Source organism: Xenopus laevis, chromosome 6S (genome assembly GCF_017654675.1).
Source record: "Xenopus laevis strain J_2021 chromosome 6S, Xenopus_laevis_v10.1, whole genome shotgun sequence".
NCBI classification, from domain to species: Eukaryota; Metazoa; Chordata; class Amphibia; order Anura; family Pipidae; genus Xenopus; species Xenopus laevis.
The window spans coordinates 6,349,205-6,366,308 of NC_054382.1; the positions used below are offsets into that span (position 1 = coordinate 6,349,205).

The 17,104-nt window shown below is 37.0% G+C and overlaps 1 protein-coding gene across 4 annotated transcripts in view; it reads right to left on the minus strand.

Moving 5' to 3' along the window:
* adcyap1r1.S (adenylate cyclase activating polypeptide 1 (pituitary) receptor type I S homeolog) overlaps positions 1-17,104 on the minus strand; it is a 121,598-nt gene that overhangs the window by 58,126 nt on the left and 46,368 nt on the right. For all 4 annotated transcript variants that reach the window (XM_041567061.1, XM_041567062.1, XM_041567063.1 and 1 more), the window contains 1 exon segment: positions 7,808-7,910. In XM_041567061.1, the coding sequence (XP_041422995.1) occupies positions 7,808-7,910 (103 nt within the window).

The following is a 17,104-nucleotide window of genomic DNA, read 5'->3' on the forward strand; positions in this document are numbered from 1 at the left end:
TTTTCATGAATCCATGCTAGAATTTCAGCATGCATGCTTTGCTATAAAAAATCTTTTTTATGTGTTCAAAAAAATCAGGCACCCTACTGCTCTCCAAAAATAAAAAAAGTTACAAAATTTTTTTTACAGAATGATTTAAAAAATATAAATCCCATGGTCTATCGCTTATGCATTTCATGCCTAAATGATCCTTAATCATAGGCAGCCTTTGGCTTATGACTAAGTGCTAGTGATGGGCAGTTAAATTTGCCTGGCACGAATTTGCAGCAAATTTCCACGTTTCGCCGCCAGCAAATACATTTGTGAATCTCCCATGAAAATTTGCCGGTAAATTTCCGATTATCAAGATTTTTCCATAAAAATGACTCAGTGAAAATTTTCAGTAAAATGTTAGAACTTCAGAAATATTTTCATGAAAACGTTCAAATTTCACGTTTTTTCATGAACGTTCAGACTTCACGGTTTTTCCCGAATTTTTCGCCGTTTTGTGATGGGCGAATAAATTCGCGAATCTCCTGCAAAAATTCACCTGTGAAAATTCGCCTGCGTCAATTTCCAATTTGCACGATTTTTCGTGAAAATGTCCAATTTTCACAATTTTTTGTGAAAATGGCAGATTTTCACAATTTTTCAGTAAAAACTTTCGAATTTCACAATTTTTTCGTGAAGTTTCTGATTTCACATTTTATTCACAAATTTTCTGCAGTTTTGGCAAATCCGAAAGTTTTTCCGTGAAGCGAAACGTGAGAAATTTGCCCATCACTACTAAGTGCCATTTAAGCATAAAACATATAAGGCCATAGTGTAGCATTTATATGTTTTATATCATAATAAACATTTTCAATGGTATTATTAGAATTTTCCCCATGCTTTTGTTTCTCCACTCATTTTGTATTTCTGTGCTGTAAAAATGCACAGAAAAAAAAAAACACAGTGAAAATGGCAATGGTATTATTGGAAATTTTTGTTTTGCTAGTGGGTTTTTTTTTTTTGCACTGGGAAAAACTGCAGAAAAATTGCCGTTGACTCCAATGCATATAGTGAGATTTTGGTGAAATTTCATCATTTAGCTAATTAATTTGTCTGCAGTTTGGAAAATTTTTCAGCAAATCGAAACCATTCACTTTTGCCCATCACTTATGTTCAGATGACTCCAGGTTCCCCACTAGAACAACAATTTTAATCCTCAACCCTTAGGGGGCAGATTTATCAAGGGTTGAATTTCGAAGTAATGGGAGTTTTTTTGAACTGAATATAGAGACCAACTGAAATTTATTGAAAAAATCTAAGGTTTTTTTTCGGGTGAATAGCCCATTTTCGTTCAAATTCGAATTGTATGAATACATTAACATCGTATTCGATCGAATTCCATTTGATGTTTTTTCTAAAGAAAGCTTTGATTTTTCCACCAATTGACTCCAAATAGGAGGTCCCCAGAGGCTAAAACAGCAATTCAGCAGGTTTTTGTTTCTTTTGGTTGGGGTTAATCTACAAATAAGCTCATGTGTTTTGGTTTATTAGTCATGGGTATTTTCGGAAATGAAAAACATTACTTCCGCCAAAGATTAACTGTCATTTGCAAAATTCAATTTACTTGCTTTTTTGATTATCTAAAAAAAACAAACAAAGGAGAATTTGGAAAGCCGACAAAGAATCGTTTCCCACAGAAAACATTTGTCATGTTTAACGAGAAGTATCACTTTAGGTTAATACAAAGTAAAGGCATTTCTAAATGATTTATTTTGTTTTTGAATCAAAGTAATTCTAATATATATATTGTGTTGTTATTATGAACTGAAGCTCTGTTTATATACTGCATGGGCTACGGACTCTGTGCCTCTGCCAAAGATTTCTTCTGGACCCTATGAAACTCACATATGGTTTCATATAATAAATAAACATAATAATGACGATACACTTCTGATGAAGCACCCAATGGGGCAAAACGCGTCAGGGGGCAGTGGCTGACATGAGGTATGTAGACAGGGGTATGTAAACATTGTTTTATGTTTTGATGTAATGCTTATATATTGATTTCAGATTCTGTAACAGTAACAGAAAAAACAGTTAAAAATGCATTGGTGAAAAATATTTTTATGTCTATTTAGATGGGACAGAGGTTGTAAAAAGTTAGGAGCTTGTAGTTCAGTATAACAAAGCACAAAACACAAAATTACAGTCATGTTCAACTTAACCAAGCCAATGGTCGAACTAGGTTACACTATGGTTAGTGTTCATACTTAAAATAATTTTACAAAATATCTTTAAGGAAAAGTTACCCTTGTGGTCTAGTGGGCAGCGGGGTCCACACTGCGCTGCTCCTTCCTCTCCGGTGCCGGCTTCCTCTAAGATGTGTGCCGGGCGCACGTCCGTTTCTAAAAGGCGCAGCGATGCTGGTGTGTGACGTCAGCGCTTAATGGCACCAAATTCGAACAGTTTTAAAGGGGAATTCAGTTTGTTTAGGATTGCCCGTTGTACTGTCACGTTCGGCACCCTATATCCAGAACACAAGCTAGGCTCCCTGGTCTTGGCTCTCACTTCTGCCTTTAACCGCCACCTTTCACCTCGGGAGGAGCCCTCAGCTAATTGGATGCCGTCAGGTCTTATTTGAGAGAGGAGCAAAGCAAACGGTTCTGGACGAGCAAAGGGGCACGATCGTTTCACCAGGATACTAAAGGAAAAACACCACCAGGAACAGGCAGGCTGGGCCAGCACAAGCAGAGAATCATCAGACAGGCAGGAATCAGGATTGGAGAATGTAGAATAGTCAGTGGACAGGCAAAGGATCAGGATTGGAGAGGTCAGAACAGGCAGGCAAGGGTCAAAACACAGTAGATCAATCAGAATACAAGTTATAAAGCACCCAGGAACAAGGCAAATTGAACCTAACAACGAGCAATCCTAAACACACTGAATTCCCCTATTAAACTGTTTGAATTTGGCGCCATTGCACGCTGACGTCACACTCAAGCGTCACTGCGCCTTTAAGAAACGGATGTGCACCCGCGCGCGCCTTAGAGTAAGCCGCTGCCCACTAGACCACCAGGGGACCTTTTTCTTACAATATCTGAGCTGAATCTGTTTACCCATACTGTAAAAAAAATGAATATAAGATGGTATCCTAAAGATTTAGCTAAAAGGAAAACAAAAAAGAAAACATACAATAAGCAACTTCAAAGACAAACAACAGAAGAAAATAAACAAGCAAATTCCAGTTCCAAGTTTGCATTTTTGAGACAGTTTCAATAATTTAATCTATGAAAAAATGTCAAGACTTTTCACCAAAGTTGGATATGCGTTAATGGTATAGCCATCATATCAAAAATGTCCCCACTTTCCCAATTATTTTTTTTTCCACTGCAAACTGTTTCTTAACGTGGGTGAAATTATTTGAGAAAATTGAATTGTAAATCAAGTCTATAGGAAACTCACTATCAATCTACTGTATCTTCAAAAAAAAACTAAAACAAAAAACAAATTTGGACAATAGGCAAGGAATCATTACCCAATAAATTCCAATTTTGCAAATTGTTTACTTCTTGTTTTTTCAACAAATTTAATCTGAAACGTATGTTTATGTTGTTGTTAAAAACTGGAGCTCTATTTGTGTACATATCTCTGCCAAAGATTTCCTCACGATCCTCTGAAATACACAGATGGTTTCATCTGAAATAATCAGTAACAGAAATTTCGGGAAATGATAAGAAAAGTTAGTTTGAGCTTATAATAAAAATCAAGTCTAAAGGAAAGTCAGTTGCATTTTTTTTTTTATTCAGAAATTGCTAGAAGAGATTTTCTTTTAAATTTCATTCTGGTTGTTCATAAAAAGATATTATAGAAAACCACTATCTGCAAAATGCTAAATATCTTTTTCATTTTCCCTCCTTAAGAATAATATTCCAGAAACAGGCACCATCATGAAACAGAAATCATGAATATGAAGACAACTCCCATTACTAGGACATTGAATATATGAGCATGCCAAGGAATGCTAAATGAAAATACATTTCAGATATGTAGGTGTCAGAATCAAAACTGAATTTCTATTCCCTCAGCTCCTGCCTTTTAATGTTAATGAGAAGATATGAAACTATCATCTGTCAGAATTTAACATAATATCCCTCTGGTCTACCATGAGGATGAGGTTCATGCGCATATACACACATTCATAAATTAGAAAGATGCTGATGAAGAATTGTCGTTCCTTAATGCTTCCCCAGTGGCACATACAATATAACATCTGCTATAACAAACAAGGGAAAATTGTGCTCACCGCTAATTTTTAAAAACATTAAGGGCGGGTGCAATGAGGCTGTGACCACAAAATTCACATAGGCAAATACAAGAGTCATCTGCACTCAACCCATTATCAAAGTATTAAAGACATTGAAACATTTTGTGCCTTAATCTACTAAAAATGCCTTCCCCTTTAAACAAAACAGGGATTGTTTGTCCATATATTATAATAATATAATGATAATGGGTTGAGTGCAGAGGAACTTTTTTCAATTATTTTTGTTATATTTGTCAATATAATATCTGCATTTTCCTTAGGCTTTCATTCAGCAGTGCATAGCCCATGGGTTACGACAAGACATGAGCATGTCAACACAATAAAGCTAAATTGAGACCGTCATGATTAAAATTGCTGATTTTGCTGTTATAAAGCTGGCGAGAAATCTGGAAAGTCTTGATTCTTGGAAGGTTGGATGCTCAAATTCAAAAAAGTTCACAGAAAAGTCAACACATGGCCAGTGTCTACATTTGAATTGATTTGTAGGGAAATGTGCAAAATATGCTGTCTAAAGGGGGCCATACATAAGTAGGTAGGCAGTTGGACAGTCTAAGGGACAAAATAGAACATATTCCAAAATGATACACTATGGGGGTTATTTATCAAAATCTGAATTTATCTCAATATTTTCTGAAAAAAACTCAGACCAAATCCGCACAGGTTTTTTGGGCTCATTTATTAATACACTTTCACGAAAATTTTGTTTGCAGTAAAAAATCGTGAAAAATCAGATTTTCAAAATTTTTTCTGATTTTTCATCCGATTTTCAAGATTTTTTTGGATTTTTCAGCAAAAAAAAATTTTGTCCAAAAACTCTGAAAACTTTGGGGTATTGCCAAAAGCCCAGCGCACATCAAAAAATCATTGGGAGAAAATGTAATTGGAACACAGGGAAAATGCTGGAATATCTCCAGATCAAACATTATATTGCATCTTTGTTTGGGCATCGCCCCCGGATAGAGCTGACTCCATTTGAGCGAATATTGAGTGGCGGCTTCCCTTGCAAGGGGCTGATTTCTCAATTATATAGTCTGCTTAATACCATTCCAGGAGAGCCATTCCCTAAACACACTTATATGCAATACTGGGAAAAAGTATGGGGGAAGGAATGGTCTCCCTCCCAATGGGGGATGATGTGGGAGAATGCACGGAAAATGACGGTGTGCACCCAGCAAAAAGAGAGTATCTATAAAACTATGATGAAGTGGTATTTTACCCCGGACCGCCTCTCTAAAATGTTCGCTCAATGTAGTCCTTTATGCTGGAGGGGCTGCCTACACAAGGGCACTCTATTTCATGTTTTATGGGATTGTCCGAAACTAGCACTTTTCTGGAGGGATATTGTTCAGCTGATACTGAAGGTTTTTAAAAAACCTCTGGTTATTGAGATGCCACACTTGTTATTGGCCCTACCTGTCACTGGGGTCGGCAACGCTGGTCAAAGGTGGGTTAATCAGGTGGCGACGGTGGCACGGTTGGCGATCACCTCCAAATGGAAGTCCTCTACCCTTCCTACTATTCGGGAGGTCATCTCGCGGTTGGATAGTAATTAGGGATGTAGCGAACCGCCGCCGATGTGTTCGCGAACGCCGTTCGCGAACACCGGCATAATTTGCGAACTGTTCGCGAACTGTTCGCGAACTTCGATCATCCGAAAATCGTTCGATTCGAACGATCGAAGGATTTTAATCGTTCGATCGAACGATTTTCGTTCGAATCGAACGAAAATCGTTCGATTTTAGCGATCGAATGGTCGAATGGGCGACCGATTTTGACGCGAACGCCTATTGGCGAACGTCGCGCGACGTTCGCGAACTTGCGGCGGACGCGAACAGTCGAAGTTCGCGCGAACTAGTTCGCCGGCGAACAGTTCGCTACATCCCTAATAGTAATAAGAAATTTGAGGAAATGACCTCCCGAATAAGTAACACCTTACATTTATATGATAAAGTCTGGGGTAATTGGAACTACTTCCTCACGACTGCAGATGCTCACTCGTACGAAGTCTGATGATTTCTTGTATCCTTTTTTTTTTGTGTGTGCAAGGGACTGGATCCCTGGGCTGATTTCGCCTTATACGCTTGAAGGTATCGATTAGGGTTGGCTCTTCTTTTTTGTTAACCCCTCCCCTCCCTTGTTTGCTATTTATGATTTCTCTTTTCACGGATGTGTATTTCATGTACCTGACTTTTGCTAATAATATGCCGTTGTTATTTACCATGACTGTTGGGCATCTCTGGAAATGTATGTACTTTCTGTTTTTTGTTTTCTTTGGAAAATCAATAAAGTGCAAGTTACAAAAAAAAAAAAAAAAATCATTGGGACTTCTCCCATTGACTTATATGCAACCTCGACAGGTCTGAGATGCCTGATTTTCAGATTCAGACTTTTCCATCCTCGGGGTTTAATAAATTTAGAAAAATTTGTGATTTTTTTAAAAGTCCGATTATATGTAAAAAAAATCACGAATTTTTCGTGATTTTTGCATTCGTAGTTTAGTAAATAAACCCTATGGATCTGAAATGATGTTTGTAATGAGTATAAATTGTGTTCCACATTGGGTTTGTGTAAAACGAGAATAAAAAGTTGAGAGTAACCATCTTTAAGGTTTGTGTTATGCTTGCTTATCATATTCTCTTGATGTCCAATGCTGCTATGACCCTTGATTGATGTATACTTAGAATTGCAACACATATCATAACACATATCATAACACATACCTTGCAACACATATCAGAACTCCCTGTTAATCCACTGAGTGGATCTCACTAGAGAGAGGCTCAACCTCAGTCACTCTCCTAGTTGACAAATAACTTTCCACAGGAACTTCCTCCTACCTTGGGCCTATAAAGTGAGTCATAACATTTTCATATTGGTGAACTTTTATTTGATTAGGAAATTAACACCCATTATAGGCATTTGGCCATTATTGGGCGCCTTCCAATAGGGGCGCATTTGCTAACCGGTGACTAGTGATGGGCAAATAAATTCGCCAGGCATGGATTTGCTGCAAAGAATTGTTCAGAATTGTCGTGTGCATAAAAATTGTTGTGCGTCAAAATTATACGGACGCCCATTGACTTTAATGCATTTGGACCAAATAGTCGCATGTATAAAAATTGACGCTCACGTCAAAATGATAAAATAATGGTGAAATAATGTTGATGCCCATTGATTTCAATGCATTTTGCGAATTTTCTCTTTTTGTTTGCTGTTTTTTGCCGATGTATCCAGCGAAGCGAAATGGGACAGATTCACTCATCACTACCGGTGACCAAGATGGTAGAATAACCACCTTGTAGATCTGGGATCCTTAGATTCCAGCCAGGGCACTATCTGCAAGACGTTTGAATGTTCTACCTGTTTCTGTGTGGGTTTCCTTAGCGTACTCCAGTTTCCAACCACACTTCAGAAACATACAGATAGGTTGGCACCAATTGTCTTCAATGAAAAAACATGAATTCCTATTGAGTCTTATCTGGACATACTTTAGATAATATCCGAGCTACTTACCAGACTGTGTGTCGTTCCACATTTCAATTTCATATCTTTGAATTTTTTCTAAACAGGCTTCTTCCTCTTTCTTAATTATGCAGTAAGGATGCATTGACGCAACCTGTAAAACAATGAAGTAGTGAGTAGGAGTCTACGTGTAGAAATCTGACCACTTTATAAACAGAGAGTTAATTTATCAACATTGCATTTGTTCATTTTTACTGCTGCTCACAATTTACAAACTCAAATTAGGAAAATCAAATTTGAGATTCAATAAAAAAATATATATAAGAACTTGATTTTCAAAATCCATCATCTAAAAGCTGGTGAGTTTATGCAGAAGTCAATGAAATTTTTTTTTGTCTACGTTTTTAATCATTTGGGTTTTCAAGATTTGAGTTTTTCAAGTTTGGTTTTGAGTTTTCATTTTTTTTTCTGATAAGTAAGCTTCCCTGTCTGGGGACATTGAGGCAGTGAAGACCAAGAAATGAATGGTAGATTGTATCTTACTGGAAAGTAGATGTTAGAATAAAATTAGCAGTTTTACTACAGCAACCAATCAGAACACAGTGTTTACAAGACTGTGGATAAGTATCTGATTGGTTTGTAAGGGTTGAATGCAAAGCAGGGCTTTTCTATTGACCTTACAAATTCCAAGAGGTACAATTACAGTATGGGCTGCAATAATAACCTGCACATTGAAAACAGGCAGTCTCAATTTCCCATGAGTGTTGCAATATGGGGAGAAGAACATACAACTGCTACGGGGCCAGGGGTAAAGAAGTTGTCTCAGTAGATATAAGCTTAAAGGATAAGTAAACCTTTAAAACAAGTGAATGTAAAATTGATGAGGGTGCTAATCACCTTTGCAATGTACATTCATTTTTTTTTTTTTTTTTTATTCCAAGATATTAAAGGATACATGTACTGTTACTATGAATGAATTTTGTTACAACAGCGCCACCTGCTGGTCATTTTCCAACCATGGAAAAGAAGTTGTCAAGAGGTATAAAGAGGCTGCTCTGATGTTGTTTTGCTTAGGAAAGATTTCAGAAAGGTTTTGGATTTTATAAACAAGTTTAAGATGCACATTAAATTACAAATAGTTTATTTTGATTGAGTTGAGGAATTATGTTTCTGCTTTGAATTGTTTTGTGCATGTGCCCCACAAATGCACAGTGTCAAAATGTGTCATGCACTTCCTTTCCATGATTCGGAACGACTTTTAGCTTTATCCTTTAATATTGCGTGAAGTGTTCTAAATTACTGTCATTTGCAGAAATGAAAGAACAATCTAAAGTGATATCCTTTTTAAAGCGATTTAGTTATTTCTTTACAACTTTCTAACAAGACAAAATCATATCCATTTGTGAAAGGAGCCGCTGATTTATTGAGATCTTCTGAACTCAAAATGTATTTTATTAGAAAGATAAGATAGTTTGGTTAAAGAACCGCCAGTTGTCACCTCTTGGTGTAGTATTGATAGATCTGTTGAATGGAAGATCTCAGGACTGGTTGACTCATGACCCATAAGTTATTGTTCTGCTGTGCATGGGTTGAGTATAATGTACACTGCTGTAAGCGATATTAGTCTGGACATCTTTGCTTTGAATGTTACTGTGACATCAACCATTACTGTGACATCATTAACACTCTTCCTGAAAATAAATATGGTTCTCCCTCTGTTAGCATCTTATGTAGACATTCATGACAATGATTCACTCTAGGATATTAATAAAATGTAGACTTGTAAATCATAGCATAAATCTGTGTTATAACCATAATTGTGATGTCATCAGCTTTCCCCCGGAAATACATTTGGTTGTTGTCACACACAGACTGCCAAAACCAAGAACAAATGCCAAGGTTCTGGTCTGAGCTCACGCTTCTGCCAAGAACAGTAGCCTTTCACTTTGGGAGGAGCCCTCCACTCCTCAGATGCCACCAGATCTTATTGTGAGAGACAGCAACACCTCTCAGAGTGAGACTGGGGAGCAGAAGGGGGAAATGTGTCCAGCTTTTTATTGAAGCTAGAGGTCTTTTGGATTTTCACCTTATATACGAGATTACCTTTTTGGGCATTAATTTGATGTTTCTAGTTATTATTAAAGAAGAGTTCCTTCCTTGTTTGGGTATCAGTATATATGAAAAAAGGTGTGCTGTTTATCTCAGTTTTCTTATTGACCGTTCCTTCTATAAATGTCCAGATCCTCTGACAGAAAGTTTAGCCCATAACTAAGTGCCTTAAGGGCACTAAATACATAGGGCCTTCAGGAAATGTTCACTTTTTAAATGTAAACCAATAAATGGAGATTTATTACTACTGTGTATTTTTGAGGTTCTGTGCGCTTGAAGCCCACCAAAAAACAGTGTTGCTGTCAGTCTATTCCACCCCTGCAGCTGAGGGTCTGGAGCTGTGCACCTGGACCACCATTATAACTTGGTAAGTGTACTTATATAAGTTACTTTGATCTCTTATTGTGACAGAACCAAGACAAGAGTTCAATGGAACTGGATGGTTTTTTTTGTAGGAGTAATGGGGAGAGAGCAAAGTGTAATCAAGGTGGACAGGCCGAGGTCAAACAATGAACAAACAACAAGGTATAGAATCAGGATCTGGAAATGTAGTCAACAATAGGCTTAAGGGTTGTTTCAGGCAGAAAAACAGCAAAGTCAATGATCAGGTAGAGGTAAGGAACACACGAACATCTAGAAAACCAACCCAAGGTTTGTCGTAGACAGACCTACGTTGGGCAGTGAGAAATGGGTCATGGCGCCTTTAAATATTTTGCACCTAGTGTGATTATATCATTGAGATGCACCAGACGATATAAGAGACTGTGTGTGTCAGACACATATGCCAGACCTCTGTCGGTGTCCCCATTTCCCCACTAGACCACCATAAAAAAAAATTGGTAACCCAAAATTCTGCATTTCACCATCTGCAAATTGTTTCGCGAAACTGTGGCAAAAATTTGCTGCGACAAATAAAGTGATAAAAAGAAACACCCATTGATTTTAATGCATTTGGACAAAAAAGTTGCCTTAAAAAAAAAACACCCATGTGTTTTAATGTATTTAAAGCGAAAAAATTGTTGCATGCGTCAAACAATTGCAAGTCAAAAAATTGTCATGCGGAAACGTTTTTTTGATGCCCATTGACTTCAATTCGTTTTGCAAATTTTTCACAGTTTCACAAATTTTTTCGCAGTTTCGGTGAAGCGAAATGGGACAAATTCGCTCTTTGCTATAACCCAAGTTTTACATAGAATGTGGCCTTTATAAGGGAATCACTGTTTACAATTTTATTATCAAATTTCTAATTTTTATTGTGATATCCTCAACTAAAAGTATATTTGGTTCCCAAATCATCTACAGACTCATATATAAAAAAACATATATATAGATACAGGTATGGGATCCATTATCCGGAAACCTATTATCCAGAAAGTACAGAATTACCGAATCAATGTCTACCATTGACAAATTTTTATCTAAATAAACCAAATTTTTAAAAATGAAAAGACTAAGATATAATTAATCCTTATTGGAGGCAAAACCAGCCTATTGGGTTTATTTCATGTTTACATGATTTTCTAGTAGACTTAAGGGATGAAGACCCAAATTACGGAAAGATCTGTTATCCAGAAAGCTCAGAATTGCGGAATGGTTGTCCACTATTGACTTATTTTTATCTAAATAAACCAAATTTTTAAAAACGAAAAGACTAAGATATAATTAATCCTTATTGGAAGCAAAACCTGCCTATTGGGTTTATTTCATGTTTACATGATTTTCTAGTAGACTTAAGGGATGAAGACACAAATTACGGAAAGATCTGTTATCCAGAAAGCTCAGAATTGCGGAATGTTTGTCTACCATTGACTAATTTTTATCTAAATAAACCATTTTTAAAAAAAATGAAAAGACTAAGATATAATTAATCCTTATTGGAAACAAAACCAGCCCATTGGGTTTATTTCATGTTTACGTGATTTTCTAATATGAAGATCCAAAATATGGAGAGATCCAGAAAACGACAGGTATGGATAACAGGTCCCATAACTGTATTATAAATGTAAACAGAGCAAGAACTATCTGGCCTATATATATATATCCTGACGAAGATGCAAGGAGAACCGAAGCGCGTTTATGTGGGGGAGTTTGTGAAACTTTAATAAATTCATCCTTTATTCCATATGAGGAGCAATCAGGGATTGATGCAAATATGGCGAGTGCCGGCGCACATATTGCACAATGTAGCTAAATGGGAGCTAAAGACGCCTGAACTGTACATAATATTGGTTTATAATTAAGTGGAGCATAATACACATCAAATATTCAGCAGATTAAACACCTGCCGTCTAATAAATTAGCCTCCAAATATGTGCCGGGAGCCGAAGTAATGATTTAAATAGTAAATTGTATATTAAAATATGAATTGACCTTCAGTTAAGTAGTTGATTTGTATTTCAAGTCTACAATTTGGGCATAATTACAACAACGAATATGTACAATGGGCAGCTGATGCTACATGTGACATTATGATGGCTGCAGTCATTTACTACAGATCAACCGAACTGATTAAAGTCACTTTTCATGTGGTCATTTATTTACTTGATTAGAATTTGAAATCGGACATTTCCAAATGTAAGACATTTTGAATTTGAAATAAAAATAAAAAAAACGGACAAACGCTTTTCATTATTTTTGTAAAGGGTTATTTGCTTATTTATTTATGATTTTGTCTATGAATTGTCAATTGCCATAGCAAAATACCCAACTAAAACATGGCAAAACCAGTACCTTACATATTTCTAATTTCCAGGGGAATATATTATAAAAGGTGTAAAGTTTGCTACATGTCTAGTCACCTATAGAAATCAATCAGCAGGTCGCCTTTACTGTTTAAAAACAGCCATCTTATTGGTTGCTATGGGTTACTGCATCTGGGAAACATCGGTATATATTTGACACAATAGGGGGCCTATTTATCATGCTGTGTAAAAAGTGGAGTGAAGCATTACCGGTGATGTTGCCCAGAGCAACCAATCAGCAATTAGATTTAAACAGTTGGAAAACAAATGAAAGATCTGATTGGTTGCTATGAGTAACATCACCAGTAATGTTTTACTCTACTTTTTACATGATCAATATACCCTAGGTGTAGTCTCTGACACTCAGAGTTCACTTTCTGGTGGAGCCTAAACTTCCATCCCCTAAAGCAATGGGCTGGAAGGGCAGACTGATGGGGTAGACAGGTGGGACTGGCAGTTTGGTCAAAAGAACAGAAGATGACTTGAAGACCTAAAGACCTCTTAATGTACCCCAGTGCCAAACTGCATACCCCTCCTTCAAGCTAGGTTGGAAGCAGGGCCATCATTACATTGGGACATGCTGCAGCCTTGGCAACAGCCCAGTTGGGTGGATCAAGGGCACAATTGATGGAAACCTGGCTACATGGAGACTAATGCTCTTACAATAACAATCACCTTTCAAAAGCCAACATGGAATATGGCCTATTCCTGTCATTTACCATCAACTACTAGGCCTCAAAAATACTAGGCTGGTCACAACCCTATTGGACTCTACTAAAGTACCGACTAACATATATTTCTCAGCTGGATGGAGGCATAAAGAAATGGGTTTAGAAATGACAACAAAAGCTCCTCATTTGCTTTAGCAACAATTATATATGCTGTTAATTAACATGCTAGCAAAGGCCCGGTTGAACAGATGGTTTAGGTTCTGCTCTGTCTCTAACAAGGAACAGTTCCACAGCCTGAGTGTCTGTAATTAGCCCTTTTTCAAAAACGCACATATCATCCAATGTCCATACATAGACCCTTTCACATTAATTAGACAACATTCATGCTTATTAGTAGCGTAATTAAGGATGACGAGACATCACTCTCTAAAGGAACATACAAAATGTACATAACAAGAAGATGAACATTAAAGGGCACACGTGATGGTCTGTGTGTCCAATTTAAGCTCATGATTTAATTTAGATTCCTGCATTGAAACGATCACCATAAGTTGCCTAAAAATATCCGGCATTTAGATATAATTAAGCAACACATTATATACGAAGGCTAACTCATTTTATCCTCGTGATGTTTCTGGAATATCTCTGGCATGTTCTGCAGCCCTATAGATTGTGCATCATCACTCCCAGCCCCAGTTGAGCTTACAATCTATTATGCCTAGTACTGTGACTAAACTATGCTACACTGGCAGTATAAACTTCAACCAAAGGTGCCACATAAATACCTTTAAAAAAAGGTTCATCATGGTGAGACTTGGGGGTATCTCATCTCTTCTGACTTTTCCTTTAGAGATCTCGTTATTAAGGCAGAGCCAGAGTTAGAAATTCGTTTTAAGGTCCAATGAGTTATATAGTAAAATTGCATTAGGGTAAATTAAATCAGCCTGAGAAGCCTCTGTTTCGTGTCTTCTAAATTAAATTCCATTTTGCAGTGATTAGATACAGAATTGGGTTGGTGACTCCCTGATAAAAAACAGCATAAAATGAAAAACCAAAGAGAATCCAGCAAAATGTGTTTTTTTCCCTTAATTTTTCACGTTTTTATATGGTTCTGTGTAAAGAACACGGAAGAGCACAGCAAGACGGCATGGGGGACAACTATAACGCGAGCCTGTCATATGTCGTGCACTTCTCATATGTGGATCAGGCAATTGTTCCATGTTTGTAATGATTTTATATATAAACCCATTCTGACATCTTTCAAAAACATTTAATCAAAAAAAATTAGTATTGTTTTTCAAATTTACTGGACTGAAAATGTGTGCAAATATAAAGAAAATATCCATCCCTCTATCCATCTATCTCATCCTATGCACAAGTTATTCTGACTTGAGAAATCCAGTTGGATGACTGGTGAAACGTCTTCAAGAAAAACACACCAAGTCTAGTTGATTTGACTTATTTCTACCATGACCTGGGTGAATGAGAATCTTCACAAGTGCAAGAACACTAAAGGTAGCCACAGACGCACAGATAATATCATATAAAACATATTTTCCTATGATATTCGGTGCGTGTATGGTGGGAAAAGAACCGACCGATATCGACAGAAGACTTCAATATCGGTCGGCTCGTCGATCGGGCTGGACGGAAAATTTTGATCGGGTGCCTTTGAAGGGAACCAAACATCGGCCATTGTTAGTGCTGAATCATCAGATACAGTTAGAATTCTATTGTTTCTATATGTACTATATATATATCTGACGATTCAGCTCTACACATGTGTATTGAAACAAACTATCTTTCTTAGAAAGAACTTTTTCAAGAAAGATTGTAATTGTTACGTCTATGGCCACCTTTAAGAAGACAAAATCACACTTCTTCATGCTCATTTAAAGAGCACTTGCATCCAGAATTCCTGTCCTTGCTGACTGCCATTGAGTATGAATACAGAGCTGCCACTTGTAATGGACTTATACTGGTTGCTCTTTACTGCTTTAATGGTGGGAATCCATTGAGCTGCTTAACATTGTCAATGTGGTACCCATTAATGATGGGCGAATTTGTCCCGTTTAGCTTCACCGAAAAATTTGTGGATTTTTCTGCACCAGCGTTAAAGTCAAGAGGCGTCCGGATAATGTTGACACACAACGCAAGTGACGCAAGTGATTTTTCTGATTCGCGTCCAAAATTTTTTGATGCCGACAAATTTCCCCCCCATCTATCTAATTTTCTCCATCTATTGGCGTTATTTCTGCTTGGGAAAATCAGCATTTTGATGTTCTCCACCAACATTGTTGTCATTAATATTCAGACATATTCTGGGTTTTAATTGCTTAACCTTCTCATTTCTTCTACTCCAATTTGCTGCCCCAAGGACACGAGACATTTCCTTCAGCAATATGATCACAACTGGAATGCAAAAATAAACAGCGAAATAAAAAAATGTTACATACATTCTATCTGCCTCATTTCTAATTTCTGTAGCTCTGGATTTTCCCCTTCTGCTAAAGTGCTTCAGAATCTATTAACAGTACGGTATTTAACTTAGTCTCCCCTGCTAGTCAATTCCTTAATTTTCTTACTCTGACAGTAAGAACTTTCCAACTGCTAAGGATGAAATTACCTTTCCGGGAATCTCAAGGGATGGTCTCTAGTCCTCATGAAATGCCAAGAGATCCCATTGAGAGACCTACTTGCATTGACCTGCATATATTTGTAAATGGTGATAACATTCCATCAAAAATGTTCCTTATTCCAAGGAGAACAAGTCATGGCTTGACAATGTTCCACATACTGTACTTAAAATGTTCCAATCTTTTCATTTCTTGTCCCTTTCCTATAAAGTATTTAGTGATAAACAGAACCACAAACCAAAGCAGCAGGTTAGGTGCCCATGTTTGTGAAGACTGAGGATGGCGGGAATGGAAAGAGAAGAATTGGATCTCAATATTGACAGATATTATTGCCTCATTAGCAAACAAACCGAGTATGGTTATCAAGTAATTGACAGGTCAGTTCTTGAGTGAACTGGAGAATGGAGAAGGGAAAATGTTTAATGGATATAGAAATCAACATGCAATCAAGATAGATCAATAAATATATAAATAGTCAACATGTATACTGGCACTCAACATACTCCATTCTTCTTCCTGTGTTTAAGGCATGCAGTGTGAAGTATTGGAAATAAAGTAAATAATATGTATATTGTTTTGCCCCTGCACGTCTGGAGGCCACTTAGTCCTAAAGCAAAACAAGATTTAAGATTGTTCTTCAGCATGACATTTAGCAGACTAGGGGGTATATTTATCAAAGAGTGAAGTTAATAGTGAAGTTCCGCCACTAGAGTGAAATTCCACCACTCTCCATTCATTTCTATGGGATTTTTATAGGCGTATTTATCAAAGGGTGAACTTTCACTTTCACCCATTGATAAATACGCCTTTCAAAACCCCATAGAAATGAATGGAGAGTGGCAGAATTTCACTCTAGTGGCGGAACTTCACTCTTTGATAAATTTACCCCTAGGTAACTCTTCTAAATTTCACAGTTTGACAGCTGGTTCACTTCTAAACTCTCATGTCTCTTGTAATATTAGAGTCCCAGAAGTGAGTTTCATAGCATGTAGCAAAAAATACAGTTTAATCCCATACAGTTCCTATTTCATATTGAAAATTGTCACTCCTGTTCATTCTCTGTCTCTTTTGTTACTTTTTGGCTGTACAGGTATGGGACCTGTTATCCAGAATGCTCGGGACCTGGGGTTGTCAGGATAATGGATCTTTCTATAATTTGGATCTTCATACCTTATGTCTACTAGAAAATCA